Below are 18,743 nucleotides of genomic sequence, written 5' to 3'. Positions count from 1 at the left end.
TTTCTGCCTGGATATTCTTTTATATCGGGGAACAGAGACATATTTAGTGGAGCTATTTTATACATCGATCGTCTTTTCACTCGTGGGCTTTTTTTGCAGTGAATTATAATGTGACCCTGTGAAAGTTGTCTGGCCGGGGTGAGGAATATCTATGTCTTGGACCAGTGGGTTGATTTGCGAGTAGTTCAGTATGGGTATTTTGTATATACATATTCTTTAACCACTTAACGCCCTTGCTGTAGCAAAAAGACCGCTACAGCGAGGAAACTATCTGCCGGGAGGGCGTCCTCCTATTTTCTTCCCCTCTGCACGCTGCCGCGGGCGCGCATCGGGGAAGTTCAGTGCTGGCCGTGTCCCTTGGACACATCCAGTCACAGTTTGCTATAATCGTCCAATCACTGTGGCCGTTTACAGCGTGATTGGCGTGTCCAATGGGAGTTGATCTCATATGTAAACATAGAAGATCATCTCTCATTGCCGGCTCACCCTCCTCACACAGAAACAGTGTGTGAGGAGGGAGGAGTGAAAAAAATAAAAATCAAAAAACGAAGGTGTCCATCTGCCCCCACTGCCATCTGCCCCCTCTGCCACCTTTCAGTGCTGCCTGCCCCCTCTGCCACCTGTCCCCAGTGCCAGTAGAAGTGCCACCTGTCATTAGTGCCACGTGTCATTAGTGCCATCTGTCATCAATGTCACGTGTCATCAGTGCCACGTATTAGAGCTATCTGTCATCAGTGCCACGTATAAGTGCCATCTGTCATCAGTGCCACGTCTGTGTCATTGTCCTGGTGCTCCAGGGTTTTCAAAAGTGTAATAGGTAGTCAACAAGTTAGATGTGTAATTTATGCTCCTAGAACACGTGATGGCGCTCCCTGCATGTTGGGCCTCTCTAAGTGGCCAGGCTGTGGAAAAGTCCCACACATGTGGTATCGTAATACTCAGGAGTAGCAGAATTTATTTTGGGGCATTATTTGTGGTATACACATGCCAAGTGAGAGAAATAACCTATTACAATGACAATTTTGTGGGAAAATAAATAAATAAATAAAATAAAAAATCATTTTGCAATGAATTGTGGGAAAAAAATGAAAACCTCACCATGCCTCTTACTAAATACCTTGGTATGTCTACTTTCAAAAAATGGGTCATTTGTTGGGTATTTGTACTTTTCTGGCTTGTTCGGGTCGCAATAAATGAGGTAGGCCACCAGTACTTCAGGTGTGATCAATTTTGTATGATTTGCACCACAGCTTGTAGACTCTCTAACTTTCACAAAGACCAAATAATATCAACTCATTTGGGTTGTTTTTACCAAAGATATGTAGCAGTATAAATTGTGGCCAAAATTTATGAAGAAAAATGTATAATTTGCAAAATTTTATCACAGAAACAAAGAGAAATGTCTTTTTTCATTTATAGCGCAAAAAAATAAAAAACCCAGAGGTGATCAAATACCACCAAAAGAAAGCAAGTAATTGTCATTCAAATTGTGAGAGCACCGAATGCTGAAAATTGGTCTGGGCAGGAGGGGGGTTTAAGTGCCCAGTGGTCAAGTGGTTAATTGATTGGATATTTTGTGTATTCAGAGAGTGGCTTCCCTGAAGAAGAAACTATGCATTATTCGAAACGCGTTGGAAAAGTTGCTCTTTGTCACTTTATATTTCAGGCATTCCACGCCAATCTGTCTGTAGTCCCAAAGAAGGAAGGGGTCCGTCCGGTCCTGGATCTCAAGGCTCTCAACAACTTTGTGAAAGTACAAAGGTTCAGGATGGAATCCGTTCACTCCATGGTCGTTGAACTCCACCAGGGGGATTTCTTGGCATCTTTGAACATCAAGGACGCATACTTGCAGGTCCTCATATGCGTTAAGCATCAGGTTTCCGCGATTTGCAGTCAGGGACGAACACTACCAATTTGTAGCTCTCCCTTTTGGCCTGGTGTCGGCACCAAGGGTCTTCACCAAGGTGCTAGCCCCAATTCTGGCTTTGCTAAGGCAGCAAGGGATTGTTATCGTGGGTTACCGGGACGACCTCCATCTGAGAGCAGCCTCAGAATTAACGGAGAATGTGGCAACCACCATGCAAATTCTTCAGGATTTTGGTTGGGTACTGAACCTCCAGAAGTCGGTGTTGGGGCTGACTCAACGCCTGGTGTACCTAGGCTTGCTTCTGGACTCCTCAGAGGCAAGAGTCTTTCTCCCTTTGGGTAAGCTGCAGACTCTTCAAGCTGCGGTGAAGTTGTTGGTGTCCCGCACGTTTTTTGCATGCGAGTCCTAGGTCTCATGGTAACCCTGGATTGTCAAATTTGGGTGAGCCAGCTAGTCAGGGATTCCCGACTCTGGTGGTTGTCGCCGGTTCTTTCTCTTCATTGGACGGTGATCACAACGGATGCCAGCCTGACCGGTTGGGGGGGAGTTTGGGGCATACAGTTGGTCCAGGGTCGCTGGAGGCAGGAAGAATCCCGCCTGCTGATCAATGTGGTGGAGCTTCGGGTGATCAGGCGGTGCCTCTCCACATGGTCACAGAGGTTAAAGGGTCGTCCAGTCAGGATCAGTTGGACAACGCAATGGCGGTGGCGTATGTCAATCATCAGGGAGGAACAAGGAGCTTGGCTGCAGCACTGGAGGTCGCTCACATCCTGCGGTGAGCAAAGCAGCGTGTGCTGGCTCTGATGGGCGTGTACATTCCGGGCATAGAAAACTGTCAAGCGGACTACCTAATTTGTCAGATGCTGGATCAAGGTGAATGGTCGCTGTATCCAGCTGTATTTCGGCTTCTTTGCTTAAGGTGGGGCACGCCAGATGTGGATCTCCTGGCCTCTCAAATTCAATTGGAAGGTACAGAGGTTTGTGGCCAGGTCAAAAGATCCCTGGGCAGATGCGGCTGACACGGTGGCTCCATGGGGGCCTTATCGGCTGATTTATACCTTCCCACCACTCAAACTTATACCACGTCTGATTCGCAGAATGGGGGCTGAGGGGATTTCGGTGTTTCTGATTGCCCCAGATTGATCTTGTTGTCCGTGGTACGCCGTCATAGTACGAATGGATGGCGGATGTTCCTTAGCGCCGGCCGATGCGAGAGGACCTTCTGCTGCAATGTTTAATACTTCATCATGCTTTACCTTCACTGGCTTTAACGGCATGGCTGTTTAAAGCCAGGTTCTAAGGGACCGAAGTCTGTCTGATTCAGTAATCTCCACTATGCTGGGAGCACGGAAGTCATCTTCTCTGAAGATTTATCATCGTATGTGGAAGGCCTACATTTCCATGTGTGAGGAGATGGGGTGGCGTCCGCGCACTTACTCAGTTTCCAGGATCCTGCTGTTTTTGTAGTGAGGAGTGGATCAGAAACTTGCCTTAACCCCTTCCCGCCAAGCGTACACAGATGTGCGTACTCGGCGGGAAGGGGGGTATACCGGGATGATGCCCGCAGCTGCAGGCATCATTCCGATACCGTTTTTTACAGCGGACGATTGGCTATCCAGCCATAACCGAAGCGGCTAAAAGCCGCTCGGCTGTTATGCCGGAGGAGCAGGAGGGGACGTCCCCCCTCCCTCAGCTGTTACTGTGCTCCCGCTCGATCGGGAGCACCGATTCACAATCTGATGCCTCCGGCTGCTGGGGAGGAACAGAAATGACGCCGTAATCGGCGTTCTGTCAGTCTCCTAATGGTAAACACGGAAGCGACGTCATGACGTCACTTGCTGTTTACTCGGCTGCCAATGGCGCCGGTTTAAAAAAAATATACAGTATTCAGAATCGGTGTATTCAGCGTTCTGAATACATTGAAGTGTAAAGGAGGGATCGGGGGTATTTTAGACCCCCGATCCCTCCATAAAGAGTACCTGTCACCACCTATTACTGTCACAAGGGATGTTTACATTCCTTGTGATAGCAATAAAAGTGATCAAATTTTAATTTATTTTTTTTAAAACAATTTATTCATTTTAAAATAAATACAAAAAAAAAAAATTTTTTTAAAGCGCCCGCCGTCCCGGCGAGCTCGCGAAGCAAAGAAAACGCATACGGAAGTCGCGTCCGCATATGTGAATGGTGTTCAAATCACACATGTGAGGTATCGCGGCGATCGTCAGAGCAAGAACAATAATTCTAGCACTAGAACTCCTCTGTAACGCTAACCTAACCGTAAATTTTTTTTAAAGCGTTGCCTATTGAGATTTTTAGGTACCGTACTTTATAATCGCACAAACTTGTGGAATGACGACAAAGTGTGACATGTTTGGTATCTATTTACTCGGCGTAACATTATCTTTCACATTATGCAAAAAATTGGGCTAATTTTACTGTTTAGTTTTTTTTTAATTCATGAAAGTGTCCCTTTTCCCAAAAAGTTGCGTTTCAAACACCGCTGCGCAAATACCGTGTGACATAAAATATTGCAACAATCACCGTTTTATTCTCTAGAGCCTCTGCCAAAATATATATATATATATATATATATATATATATATATATATATATATATATATATATATATATATATATATATATATATAATATTTGGGGGTTCCAAGTAATTTTCTAGCAAAAAATATGGATTTTAACTTGTAAACACCAAATTCCAAAAATAGGCTTAGTCATGAAAGGGTTAAGAACCATTAATGGGCAGATATCAGCTTTGGCTGTCTTTTTTTTTCACTGACACTTGGCGACTTATTCATTGGTGAGTACGTTTGTTCTGGGGGTTCGACCACCGCTGCCTCCGTGGGATTTGAATCTGGTGCTCTCAGTGCTTCAGAAACTGACTTTTGAAAACATTAGGGAGATCCCCTTATTGACACTCTCTCAGAAAATAGTCTTTCTCATGGCTATAACATCTGCCAGGAGGGTTTTTGAGTTGGCGGCCTTGTCATGCAAGTCCCCCTACTTGGTCCTCCACAAGGATAAAGCAGTGTTGCTCCCACAGCCTTCTTGGGACATTGTGCTTCTGTTTTTATGTCCTTGGCTGTCACACCTCAAAGAGGTTGCTTTGCTTTTCTGTCTGCTACGGCTCCTTTTCGGAGGTCAGACTTGCTGTTTGTATTGGTGGCTGGTCCGAAGAAGGGCCTGGCGGTCTCGTCGGCCACCATTTCTCGTGGATCAGACAGATTGTGGTTCAGGATTATTTATGCCTTAAGGGGGTGGGTGCCCCCCTTTCCTGTCACGGTGCATTCAACCAGGGAAATTGGTGCCTCCTGGGCTTTCAGGCTTTCAACGTCTGTTTCCCAGGTGTGTAAGGCGGCGACCTGGTCGTCCGTTCACATTTTCACAAAATTTTACAAGGTTGATGTGAGCGCATCTTCGGATGCTTGCTTCAGCCGCCAGGTTTTGCAGGCGGCTGTTTAGGGTTGCAACTCCTCCGTTGAAGAGCTCTGGTTGTTATGGGTGGAGTTGTTTTCTTGCTATTCCCAGCCCTATTTTTTTTTTTTTTTTTTTTAGACACTGCTTGGGGACGTCCCTAAGGTCAAGATGAAGATGCTGTGTCCATCAATGAACGAAAGAGGAAATATGATTTTTGTACTCACCGTAAAATCCTTTTCTCTGAAGTTTGACTTACACAGCACCCACCCCTCCTATTTATGTCTGTACTGCTTTTTGACGAACTGAGCTGCTAGATTCAGTGGGAGGGTTATAGCCAGTAGGACCGCCCCCTGGGCGGTTCTGTGCAGTTTTGCTGTTTTTAACATGTTCTGCCTAGTCCTTTCCTGAAGATGGCGATAAAACCTTAAGGTCAAAATGAAGATGCTATGTCCCTCAATGAACTTCAGAGAAAGGGATTTTACGGCGAGTACAAAAATCCTATTTTTATCTTAACATTCCCTTTTGCATGTGTCTGGCAATCACTCCCCCATTAGGTGTGTGCTCACCTCAGATAATGTGACCTCACACTTAAGTCTGGTCAAACACAGCTTTTTAGTCTCCTTGGACTAATTGAACGTGTTTTCCTCCCTCCAGTCAGTGTATTATCCCCAATGTTAGCAGTTGGTCAATTTAAATATGCAAGAGAAAGGAGATCCAAATAGTGCTTAATGCAGGCCATACACGGTCGAATTTCGAACGAATTTTCTTTTTAAAATCAGAAAATTCGTTTTTTTTGTGATCCGATGATGCCACCATTGATTTTCGAAATTCGGCCGACCAAGCCTTCAATTTCACCTCATGTTGCTACAGAAAAGAATTTTCTTGGCTGGGAATCTTCTTTTCTCTCCGTAAATTTTCTTTTCTCTCCGTAAATTTTCTTTTCTCTCCATAAATTTTCTTTTCTCTCCGTAAATTTTCTTTTATCTCCGTACATTTTCTTTTCTTATTACGTTTCTCGCACGATTCTCCCATCATTGATTAGAAAATCGTTTGTTTTTCTAAAAATTTCCAACATGTCCGATTCCTCAAATTTTATTTCCGCACGAAAATCGGCTGTTGCTGCAGCCCACTAATGGTGCGAAATTCATACGAAAATTCTTAGATACGATTTTCGAAAGAAAATTCTTTCGAAATTCGAACCGTGTATGGCCGGCATAAATCTTTAAAGAGGAAGTAAACCCTGCACATTTTTTCTTATTTTTTTTTATATAATAATCCTGCAATATATTAGTAAGCCATGCACATTTAAATATGACAAAAACTAGTTTTTAAAATACCTTATTTCCTTTTTTTACATTTTATTTTTTCTTGTTATTTGCCCCACCATCTTAACTAATGCTTGATTAATCTTTTGTGGACGTCATTTCCACCCTTACTTTGTTTTCCTGTCCAAGCCTCTATCTTGATTGCTGTTACTACGTCAACCGAACTAAGCCATTAATCGCAGAAAATCACTGCTCTGGTTCCCTCCCCTTGTGACATCTTATCAGTCACAAGGGGGAGAAGCAGGAATGAGATATTCAGAGCAGCATTGCGAGACTTCCCTCTGTGCTGTTCTGAGAGGAAGCTCATCAATCCTAATGTCACGGCATGCAGGGGAGATAGTGGGCCGTTAATGAAAATACCTACTGCACAGTCGCACCTGGCGTCACTTTTGATTGTATGACGATTTCCAAGCAAACGAACACAGTGAGTACACTTATCGCCTACTCACCATCTGTCAAACACACTCACACACCCAGATCACATTTCAGAGGAGCAGCAGTGCCTGCTGTACTTGTGAATGAGCAGAGGCACCCTTAGGGCTCGTTCACACACGTAAAATTGGGGGGTGGTAAAACCCTTTCAGAAAGTGCACCAAACCCACAGGATACAATATAAGTCTATGGCTAAGTGCTGTAGGTACACTGCACTGCAGCACATCAGTGTGAAAGCAGCCCTATGCTATTATACCCAGTGTACTGCTGCACACTGATTTGAAGAGCTCTTTTTTTCTTGCTGCTAACTCCGAGACCTCTAGCTGGGATAAGACGTGGAGTGCAGTTGGTATCACTCTTCATGGGACAAGAGCCAGCACTACAGTGTAGGCATTGGCTTATGTGGCACTTGCTCCGTACTACAGCTCCAACTTTACAAGTAGTTCCTCTGCATTGTACTCTTATGCTCTGGGATGACGTTTCATCGAGGCCAGACCACGATCTTCCAGTCACTTGTCCAAGATCTACTGGTATATCGTGATTTACAGATTTCTAACCCCCTGCTCTAGGTTTTTGGCTGGGTGATCGTTTTCAAGAATTCTGCTCTCCAGCCTTCTCTGCACTTACAATACTTGTGTCTCATCTTTGATATACAGTATCTTACAAAAGTGAGTACAACCCTCACATTTTTGTAAACATTTAATTATATCTTTGTGACAACACTGAAGAAATTACACTTTGCTACAATATAAAATAGTGAGTGTACAGCTTGTATAACGGTGTAAATTTGCTGTCCCCTCAAAATAACGCAACACACAACTATTAATATCTAAACCACTGGCAGCAAAAGTGAGTACACCCCTAAGTGAAAATGTCCAAATTGTGCCCAAAGTGTCAATATTCTGTGTGGCCATTATTTTCCAGCACTGCCTTAACCCTCTTGGATATGGAGTTTACTAGAGCTTCGCAGATTGCATCACGGAGCTGGTGGATGTTGGAGACCTTGGGCTCCTCTGCCTTAAGTTTGAGAATGCCCCACGGATGCTCAATAGGGTTTAGGTCCGGAGACATGCTTGGCCAGTCCATCACCTTTAACCTCAGCGTCTTTAGCAAGGCAGTGGTTATCTTGGAGGTGTGTTTGCGGTCGTTATGTTTGATTACTGCCCTGCGACCCAGTGCCCGATGGGAGGAGATCATGCTCTGCTTCAGTATGTTGTATTCATGGTTCCCTCAATGAACTGTAGATCCCCAGTGCCAGCAGCACTCATGCAGCCCCAGATTATGACACTCCCACCACCATGCTTGACTATAGGCAAGACACACTTGTCTTATACTCCTCACGTGGTTGCTGCCACACATGCTTGACATCATCTGAACTAAATACGTTTATCTTGGTCTCATCAGACCACAGGATGAGGTTCTGTAATCCATGTCCTTAGTCTGCTTGTCTTCAGCAAACTGTTTGTGGGCTTTCTTGTGCATCATCTTTAGAAGAGGCTTCCTTCTGGGATGACAGCCATGCAGACCGATTTGATGCAGTGTGCGGCGTATGGTCTGCGCACTTAGAGGCTGACCCCCCCACCCCTTCAACCCTGTGCAGCAATGCTAGCAGCACTCCTATGTCTATTTTCCAAAGACAACCTCTATATATGATGCTGAGCATGTGCATTCAGCTTCTTAGGTCAACCATGGCGAGGCCTGTTCTGAGTGGAACCTGTCCTGTTAAACCGCTGTATCGTCTTGGCCAGTGTGCTGCAGCTCAGTTTCCGGGTCTTGGTAATCTTCTTATAACCTATGCCATCTTTATGTAGAGCAGAGATATGCAATTAGCGGACCTCCAGCTGTTGCAAAACTCCCATCATGCCTCTGCCTTTTGGTGTCATGCTTGTGCTGTCAGTCTTGCTATGCCTCATGGGACTTGTAGTTCTGCAATAGCTGGAGGTGCGCTAATTGCATATCCCTGATGTAGAGCAACAATTATTTTTTTCAGATCCTTAGCGTTCTTTGCCATAAGGTGCCATGTTTATCTTCCAGTATGAGAGTGTGAGAACAATAACACCAAATTTAAAACACCTGCTCCCCATTCACACCTGAGACCTTGTAACACTAACAAGTCACATAACACTGGGGCCGGAAATTGGCTATTTCGGGGCAGTTTGGACATTTTCACTTGGAGTTGTACTCATTCTTGTTGCCAGCGGTTTACACATTAACCACTTTAAGACCGGGCGTATGTTTTTAGACTTGTTTAAGTTAAAATCAGGTTTTTTTGCTCGAAAATTACTTAGAACCCAAACATTATATATTTTTTTCTAACACCCTAGAGAATAAAATAGCGTGTGTTGCATTACTTTCTGTTGCACGGTATTTGCGCAGCGGTCTTACAAGCGCGCTTTTTTTTGGAAAAAAAATACTTTTTTTAATTGGAAAATAAGACAGCAGTGAAATTAGTCCAAAGTTAGATGATGTTATGCTGAGTAAATTGATACCCAACATGTTACGCTTCAAAATTGCACCTGCTCGTGGAGTGGCGGCAAACTTTTATCCTGAAAAATCTCCATATGCAAAGTTTTAAAAAAAATCTACAGGTTGCACAATTTGAGTTACAGAGAAGGGCTAGAATTATTGTTCTTGCTCCAACGATCCCAACGATATCTTACTTGTGTGGTTTGAGCACCGTTTTCATATGTGGACGCTACTCATGCGTTCGCTTCTGCACGCAAGCTCGGCGGGAAGTGGCGCGGCGCTTAATTATTTATTTTTTTTATTTATTTTACTTTTTATTTTTTATACACTGTTCTTTAAAAAAAAAAGTCACTTTTATTCCTATTAAACACCCCTTGCAATAGAAAAAAGCAAGCCAGGACCTCTTAAATATGAGATCTGAGGTCAAAAAGACCTCCGATCTCATATTTACACTAAAATGTCTCTTTAAGAGCTATGGGCACCCTGCGGGCCATCTTCCCCTCGCTCAGCTCTATGCCAAGCAGGGAAGAGGACGGGATTACCTCCGGTAAGCGGCGGAAGGCACCAGAGAGTGGTGGGAGGGGCCTCTCCCACTAAAATGATCTCGTAGTGAATCCGCCTCAGAGACCAGTTTTATCTCATAGCAGACCGCGCGCTGAAGAAGAGCTGCTGCCATAACAATATTCCTTTTCAAAGGGCTGGCTGGCTGGCTGTAAGTGATTAATGACTGTGTGTTGAGTTATTTTAGGGAGCAGAATATGTACACTGTTATAGAAGCTGTACACTCACTACTTTACATGGTAGCAAAGTGTAATTTCTTCAGTGTTGTCACATGAAAAGATATAACAAAATATTTACAAAAATGTGAGGGGTGTACTCACATTTGTGAGATACTGTATATCCCAATCAAAAATGTTTTTTTTTTTTTTTTTTCCAGAAAGGAAAGTTGCTTCTCTTAAGGCTACTTTCACACTGAGGCGCTTCACAGGCGCTATAGCGCTAAAAATAGCCCCTTTAAAGCATCTCTCCTGTCACTCCAGTGTAAAAGCACGAGTGCTTTCACACTGGAGTGGCACACTGACAGGACGATGTATACACCGCTCCTAATGTGCCCTTGCCCATTGAACTCGATGGGCAGTGCCGCTGTAGCGGCACTTTCACCCCTTTTTCGGGCATTAGCGGTGGTTAAGTGGCCCACTAGTGGCTGAAAAGCACCACAGACACGACGGTAGATCGTTGTTAAAAATAGCGGCGCATTACCTCCAACGCCCGCCAGTGTGAAAGTGCTCTAAGAGCTCATTCGCCACTCCTGAGATCCAAGAAAAATCCCACTGTGAAATTCGCTATGAGAGTTCTGGCTCTACTGATCGCCTTCTTCATGGCAGTACCTTTTACCCAATTTAACTGGAGAACGCTAACAAACGCTAACGCTAACAAAACATTCCGTCAGCTTGATAGAAACAGGCCCTTTCTCTGCACTTAACCTTGTTCTTATCCAGCCAAGTAATAACTTTCTATCCTGGTGGCTCCCCACTCCAGCTCTTAGTGTGGAAAATTGTTCCTTCCTCACAATTGTAAAGTTCTTACAACTGATGTAAGGCTGTCAGGCTGACGAGGAGTCTTCCAGTCCTTGATATATCACACATACCAAAGTTAATGGACTAGAACGCTTGTTTGGAATTTTTTTTTTTTAACCAAGGAAATTTGGCAGAATATATTCTAAAATAAAAATGTTTTCTCATTCGTTCGTTGACAGACACAGCCTTCTTTATTCAAAACTATAGGGCTATATTGACTCCGCAGTAGCACTAGGCAGAACAAAAAAACAAAACACTTGGCCATTCCCATGGGCCGTCCTCAGTATATAACCCCCCCCCTGCTCTAAGTATTCATTTTTTTTTTGCTTAGAAGATAGATCATGATTCTCTCATGATTCTCATGGCGTAACATCATCTTTCACTTTAAAACAAAAAAATTATGCTAAAAATTATGATTTTTATTTATGGAAGTGTATTTTTTCCCCAAAAATTGCATTTGAAAGGCCGCTAGGCAAATAGAGTGTGACATAAATTATTGCAGCAATTGCCATTTTATTCCCTAGGGTCTCTGCTTATATATATATATATATATATATATATATATATATATATATATATATATATATATATATATGTATATGTGTGTGTGTATGTATGTATATATATATATATACCGTATATACTCGAGTATAGGCCGACCCGAATATAAGCCGAGGCCCCCAATTTACCCCCCAAAAAACTGGCAAACTTATTGACTCGTGTATAAGCCGAGGGTGAGACATGCCTGTCCATCCCTGTGTGTGTGTCCGTCCATCCCTGTGTGTCCGTCCATCCCTGTGTGTCCGTCCATCCCTGTGTGTGTGTCCGTCCATCCCTGTGTGTGTGTGTGTCCATCCATCCATCCATCCCTGTGTGTGTGTGTGTCCATCCATCCATCCATCCCTGTGTGTGTGTGTCTCCATCCATCCATCCATCCCTGTGTGTGTGTGTATCCATCCATCCCTGTGTGTGTGTGTGTGTGTGTGTGTCCAGCCTACCTGTGTCCCGAGCCTGTGTCCCGTGCCTTGCCTCCTTGCCTCCGTCCCGTGCCTTGCCTCCTTGCCTCTGTCCCGTGCCGTGCCTTGCCTCCGTCCCGTGTCGTGCCTTGCCTCCGTCCCGTCCCGTGCCTTGCCTTGCCTCCGTCCCGTGCCTTGCCAGGATCGCCGCTCTTCGTCGGCGCCTCGGCGGACATTCTACCATTCAAACACCGCGCCTCCGCATTCGCCTGTGATAGGCGGAACACTGAATTTCCCAGCAGCCTGTGTTCCGCCTATCACGGACATCGTCTCATCCTCGTCCGTAGTACGAGGATGAGACGATGTCCGTGATAGGCGGAACACAGGCTGCTGGGAAATTCAGTGTTCCGCCTATCACAGGCGAAGGCGGAGGCGGAGGCGCGGCGTTTGAATGGTAGAATGTCCGCTGTCTGTCTGCTCGACACGCTGATCGAGCAGGCAGACAGCGATGACTCGAGTATAAGCCGAGGGGGGCACTTTCAGCCTCAAAAAAGAGGCTGAAAATCTCGGCTTATACTCGAGTATATACGGTATATATATATGTATAATAAATATTTGAGGGTTCCGAGTAATTTTGTAGCAAATTAACTTAAGAAAGAAGTGTCCAAAAAAGATTTGGACTTTAAGTGGTTAAGCTTCCTGCATTTATGTTGTTGAAAGCTTGGCAGACTGCCCAGATTATTTGTTTACACAAGACATTCTATCCCTTTGATCTAAGAAGTAAGTGTTAGTTACAATGTTTCAAATTCTAAACTTGGCAGACTGTCCAGAGCTTTATTTTGACAGTTGAGTGAGCAGATAATCTCTCCACTTGTTTATATGAAAGAATCGCCTACTCTCAGCAGGAGAGATGTCGGCGGTGAATCGAGATCGCAATTTAACGATTAATCGTACAGCTCTACTAGATAGGCATAAGGACTTTTCCTGCTGGGATCGCTAGTCCTGGGAATTTTTATTTTTTGCTTGTCCTGTTTTTTTTTAACCTGTGACATCTCCAATCGGATGGGCTGGGCAACGGACTTAGTCCAGGGGTCACCCCAGTCTGGCCAGTGAGCTCATGCAGACTGCAGCTGTACACTAGGTTGGCTGCAACATAACCCCACTGGACAGGGGCTGGCCCTGTGAGTTAAACATCTTGTGAAGTTGCATACGACCGGGTCTCGGTCTGTGGCGCAGCATTCCTCATGGCCGACAGCCCCCCACTTTGGTGGCGAGGAGGATCTGTCTGGGAGCGTTGCCCGTGCATTTTGCCGGAGAGGTAACTCTTTCCCTGGAGTGTTGTGGGACGCGGGTACTCCCTGGGGTGGTTGGTCTTTCGGGGGTTCTCCTCCATCCCCCCTCCTACTCCCCTCCTCTTTCCAGGCCAGGCTTCCGACCTAGGCACTTTTTGGGACACACTGCCCTTTTTTCCACCCTCTGGGTTTTATCGGGAGAGGGTTTATCTCTTGGTTTGGTCTGAGAAGCGGGGGATCATGGGTCCTGCTAACTAATTTAGGCCGCACAATTTTGCGTATCTGCTTTTGGTGGCTAGAAATTTAGCCTGCGGTTTTGGCGTCCTGCTAGGCCTCGTGGCGGCCCTGTTTCCTGGTCGGCCCGGCTACGGGCTCATAGCGGTCAGCCGGAAATTTTAGCCCACAGCTTTTTAAGCCTACTAGGCAGTGGCTTCGGTGGCTTGCTAGTCCTCGTGGCGGCCCCCTTTCCTGAGGGATGGGGCTGCGGGGTTCTGTGTCCCTGTGAGGGGCTCCAGTCTGTGCCCCAGATGAGGGGCCTCAGTTGACATCCCCTATGTGGACCTCAGAGGGGAGAGTGGTAGTAAACCCCTTTGTCTCTAGGCTACTAGAGGCAATCATGGCTCCGATAGAGTAGTCTCTGGCTTCTAAGGGCCCAGCTGGCATACCTGAAGGGGAGCAGAATTCCCCTGCCTTTGCTGCTGGGGACCTATTGTGTAGGCGCTGCGGTTTGTTCGCTATGCTTCTTGGCTGAAGTTCTCCTGGTTGCTGAGTCTGTTGCCTCAGTGGTGCTTAGACATGTATTTTGGGGGGCTACTTTGACTTCATGCCGCCTCTTGAATTTTTCTGGTTTCAAGATAGTTTTCTGTCTGTGTTTCTCCAAACAGTTTTTTGCTTCCAATGGTCGTCTGTCGCCAAACCGCTTGCTGTTCTCCGCAGGGGGCTGTGCAAGGCCTGTTTCTGAAGAGTGTGCTTGTGCTGGCTCCTGTGCTGGGAACAGTGTCAGGGGGATTGTTCGACCCTGTGCACAGTCGAAAAGATGGCGAGCATGGTACATCTAATTTGAGACCTCAAGGCCCTGAACTGCCTTGTGTGGGTACAGGAGTTCAGGGTGGAGGCCATCCATGCAGCGGTGGCACTCCATCATGGGGTCTTTCTGACTTCTACGACATCACGAATGTTTAAGCATTCTATTATGTGCCCAGACTTCAGCACTTCCTCCAACTGCTGTTGGTGCGAAGCGTTATCGGCTCGTGGTGTGTTCCTTTGAACTGGCCACCTCTCCTTGGGTATTCACAGGGTGTTGGTGTCGGATCTGGCATGGTTATATCAGTGGGGGTCAACGGTCCTGGGCTGCCTGAGCGATATTCTGTGCCAAATTCTCGATTACCCCGAGGAGCAAGATAGTTCCTATAGCGCAGGGGTCTCAAACTGCTGGCCCTCCAGCTGTTGTGAAACTACAACTCCCATGAGGCATTGCAAGGCTGACAGTTGCAAGCATGACTCCCACAGGCAGAGGCATGATGGGACTTGTAGTTTCACAACAGCTGGAGGGCCGCCAGTTTGAGACCCCGGCTATAGAGACTTTCTCTGATTTCATTTGGCGTCTATACTATTGGAAGTCTGCTTTGGTCCAGCCAGAACAGAACGTTGGTTTATCTGAGCCTGACTGGGCTTCAGCTCTGGCCAGCGTGTTTCTTCCCCTGGACAGATTCCAGAAGTGGCATGCAGCGTTGTTTCATTTACTATCTGGCAGATGGGCACCTCTGCGAATCTTGGCTCAAAAAAATTACCCTTTTTTGAGGCAAGGTCATTTGCACAGTTCCATGTAGGCTCCCTTCGTCCAGATCCTGGCATAATGGGATAAATACCAAAGGTTTATGAACAATTGAATTCGGCTCAGTCAGGAAACTAGAGTTTCCCTAGTCTGGTGTCTTTGTTCTACTGTTCTTCAGTGGGGAATACCCTTTCTCCCCTTTTATTGAACAGGGTGGCCACCAATACCGATGTGTCCGTGTCAGGGTTGTTGGACATTGGTAGAATCTAGATCCCGGAACTTCAATTAATCAGACTAGGTCTGGATCGTGGACGGCTTAACTTCGGAGGCTCCTGGTAGTGATCCACTTGGACAAGACTTGTGTCCCTTACCAGGGTGGGCCAAAAGGCTGTTGGTGACCATGGCTGTCTAGTTCCGACCCTTTCTGATGAACGCATTCCAGGAGTGGAATGCTGTCAGATGGAAACCTCAGTTGGCTAGGGTTGGGCCGCGGAGTGTGGGCCTTTCTCTGGACCAGATTTGTCCTCGTTCCTTTTAGGTGGCTCCATTTCCGACCTCTATTTACAGAGGTATGAGTAGGAATAGGCCTTGAGTACCATAGAGGGCCAGGTGTCGGCTTGGGCTGTCTTCTTCAGTGTCTCCTTGTCTCTCACTGCCTGGTGTGTTTCTTTTTGTTCAAGGGGTTAGATGTCTGTTTCCTCCGGGGCGGTTTCTTCCACCGCCATGGGATCTGAACTTGGAGTTTTCGGTTATCCAAAGGCCTCTCTATCTTTCTCTCAAAATTTTCAGGAGGCTCCATCCACTGCTTAATCTGTTTCGGAAGGTGGCCTCTTGGTGGCTATCATCTCTACTCGGAGGGTGACGTGAATAGTGTCGTTATCTTGTTGTTGACCTTATTCAGGTTAAGATGGTGCTTTGTCCTTTTTTTTTTTTTCATAGTCCCGTTCTTGGATTTCCATTTGAGTAAGAACATTGGGTTGGCTTCTTGTGTCCCTGGTCAGCACATCCCAAGGAATTGGCTTTATCTGGCTTGGATGTGTTTTGGGGGATTCGGATATATTTTCCAGCCAGTCTGTTGGTCTGGATTGATAGGACAGATGATGTCTCTGAGCTATCCTGTCAGGGATCGGTTTCCTCCTTTCCCAGTTATGGCACGTTCTTCTCGGGCACTTAGTGCTTCTTGGGCCTTCTGTCATCAGGCGACCGTTGCACAAGTTGGCAAGGCGGCCACTGGTCGTCTGTGTACATTTTCACAAGTTCTGCAAAGTGGATGGTTTGGCATATGCGGATGCCTCTTTTGGCTGCAAGTTTTTTTGCAGGCTGCTGTTCAGAGGGTCTATTCCCTCTTAAAGGGGTATTGTCCAGGTTGGGTTCCAGCTTGTTCTGGTTACCTGGTTGGCTCTTGTATCAGCCTTGGGATTTTTGTTTTCCAATCCCTCATGTTGGCACTGCTTTGGGACGTCCCTATCATTATGAATAAATAAGTTTGTGTCTGCCAATGAAGGAATGAGAAAATAGGATTTTTTACTTACCGTAAAATCTGTTTCTCTGAGTTCATTGACAGACATAGCACCCACCCCTCTAAAGAGTTGTTTTTTTGATACTTCTATTACTGCTTGCTACAAAACTGAATACCTAGAGCAGGGAGGGGGAAATGTACTGACTGAGGATGGCCCATGGGAGTGGGCAAGTGTTTTGTTCTGCCTAGTCCTACACCTGCAGAGGTGATATAACCTTATTGTTATGAATAAAGGCTGTGTATTTCAATGAACTCAGAGAAACGGATTTTACGGTAAGTAAAAAATCCTATTTTCTATTTATATTGTAAATAAAAAACCCATCAATAGAAAGCTGTATGTGCTTAAAAAAACATTACGTAAAGATAATTTGGGCACAGTTTTGCATACCAGTAACTGTCAAAGTATCACCACACTGCGAGATGGTGTGATAATGAAGGGGATGAAACATGCTGGTGCTGAAGTGGTTAAAGTGAATTTATAGACCAATATATAAATTGCATATCTACCAGAGCATGCATACAGAATAATAGGGGAGGGGGTTGTTAATTTAAATGAAGCACACAGTCTCTGCCTCCATCCCTGGTTTAGGTACAAAAAAAAGGTAAGGTGGGACTTTAAATAAAGCTATTGATTTGTAGGGGTGACATTCTTACGCCTATTGATAGGAATCTACTTAGACTCATTATCTACCACCAAATGATAATGTTTTTTACTATGGTTTCTACTGCATAGTGCCATTTATATGACGTGTATACATATGAATCTGTAATAATTCATTTAACCCCATTAAATCTTTTGTCAATTTTATATGCCGACCCTTTGACATGTATATGTTATGTATTCATGAGGTCAATACCATGTTTGCGTGTTTATAAATATTAAACCTTTCCTACTATGTGCATTATTGTTATCTATTGTTGGACACCATATGCCAACTAAATATACTTTCTAATTATTTCACCCCCAAAAATCAATAGCCTCATTTAAAGTCCCACCCCCCCCCCCCCCCCTCCTTTTTTTTTGTACCTGAGCATGCATACAGAGTCGCATACGGATTCTTAATACTACTACTTTTCCCTGTTTTCTCTGTAAAAAATGTTCTCTTTATTTTCTAGATCTGATTATAAAAGATGGCATCACACTTTATCTTCTCAATGCAATTGACCAACTGCTTCCTTCATCAACTCAAGAGAGAATCGATTTCTTACCTCATTATGATACCCTGGTCAAAAGTGGAATGTATGAATATTATGCTAGTGAAGGACATAACCCATTGCGTAAGTTTTTTTTTTTTTTCTTTCTATAAACACACACACACACACACACACACACACTACATACCATGCTCTGCATTAATAAGTACACTCCTTTTGAAAAGTACGATTTTAATCAATATCTCAATGAACCAAAAAACTATTTCCAATTGTCTTTTTTTTTTTTTTTTTTACAAAACTGAGTTCTATAGAACATTTGATCATTGTATGAAAGTATAGTTAATAATATAACTTGGATTACAAAATCTTCAGTTTTACTCAAATCAGTTGCAATAATAAATACACCCCGCAGCAAAAAGTATTTTGTATGGCCTCCTTGATTTTGTAAGGACAGCACCAAGTCTTCTAGGCATGGAATGAACAAGTTGACAACATATTGCAACATCTATCTTTTTTTTAATATTCTTCAAGAACGACTTCTTTTAGAGCCTGGATGATGGATGTAGAGTAATGCTCAATCTGTGTCTCAGAATTTCCCACAGGTATTCGATTGGGTTCAGATCAGGGGACATACTTGGCCACTGAAATACTTTTACCCTGTTCTTCTTCAGAAATGCAACAGTGGCCTTAGATGTGTAATACAATGATATTCCCGCGCTACCAAATGTGTGCATTTTTTTTCTTGTACAAAGGGTTTTATTGAAAATTCACATCAACAGAATAGTATAGAAACAGTAGTGGACACATTGTGAACTTACAGGTATATAACTGCAGGTTTCAAGAAGATTAATTTGAAGTTCAAAAAAAAATTATTTGAGCAAACTGTATGATCTTACGTTGATGTATTCAGAGGATGGGGGGGAGGGGTTACCTGAATTGGCAAAA

At 44.6% G+C, this 18,743-nt stretch overlaps 1 protein-coding gene across 3 annotated transcripts in view; it reads left to right on the top strand.

Annotated features, from left to right (window-relative positions):
• SMCHD1 (structural maintenance of chromosomes flexible hinge domain containing 1) overlaps positions 1–18,743 on the top strand; it is a 621,656-nt gene that overhangs the window by 82,840 nt on the left and 520,073 nt on the right. For all 3 annotated transcript variants that reach the window (XM_077492529.1, XM_077492527.1, XM_077492528.1), the window contains exon 3: positions 17,760–17,921. In XM_077492529.1, the coding sequence (XP_077348655.1) occupies positions 17,760–17,921 (162 nt within the window). The remainder of the gene's footprint in view (positions 1–17,759; positions 17,922–18,743) is intronic.

This window comes from Lithobates pipiens, unplaced genomic scaffold (genome assembly GCF_037356315.1).
Source record: "Lithobates pipiens isolate NorthernLeopardFrog02 unplaced genomic scaffold, aLitPip1_a1.2 Scaffold_19, whole genome shotgun sequence".
Lineage (NCBI taxonomy): Eukaryota > Metazoa > Chordata > Amphibia > Anura > Ranidae > Lithobates > Lithobates pipiens.
This window is presented reverse-complemented; position numbering and strand designations above follow the sequence as displayed.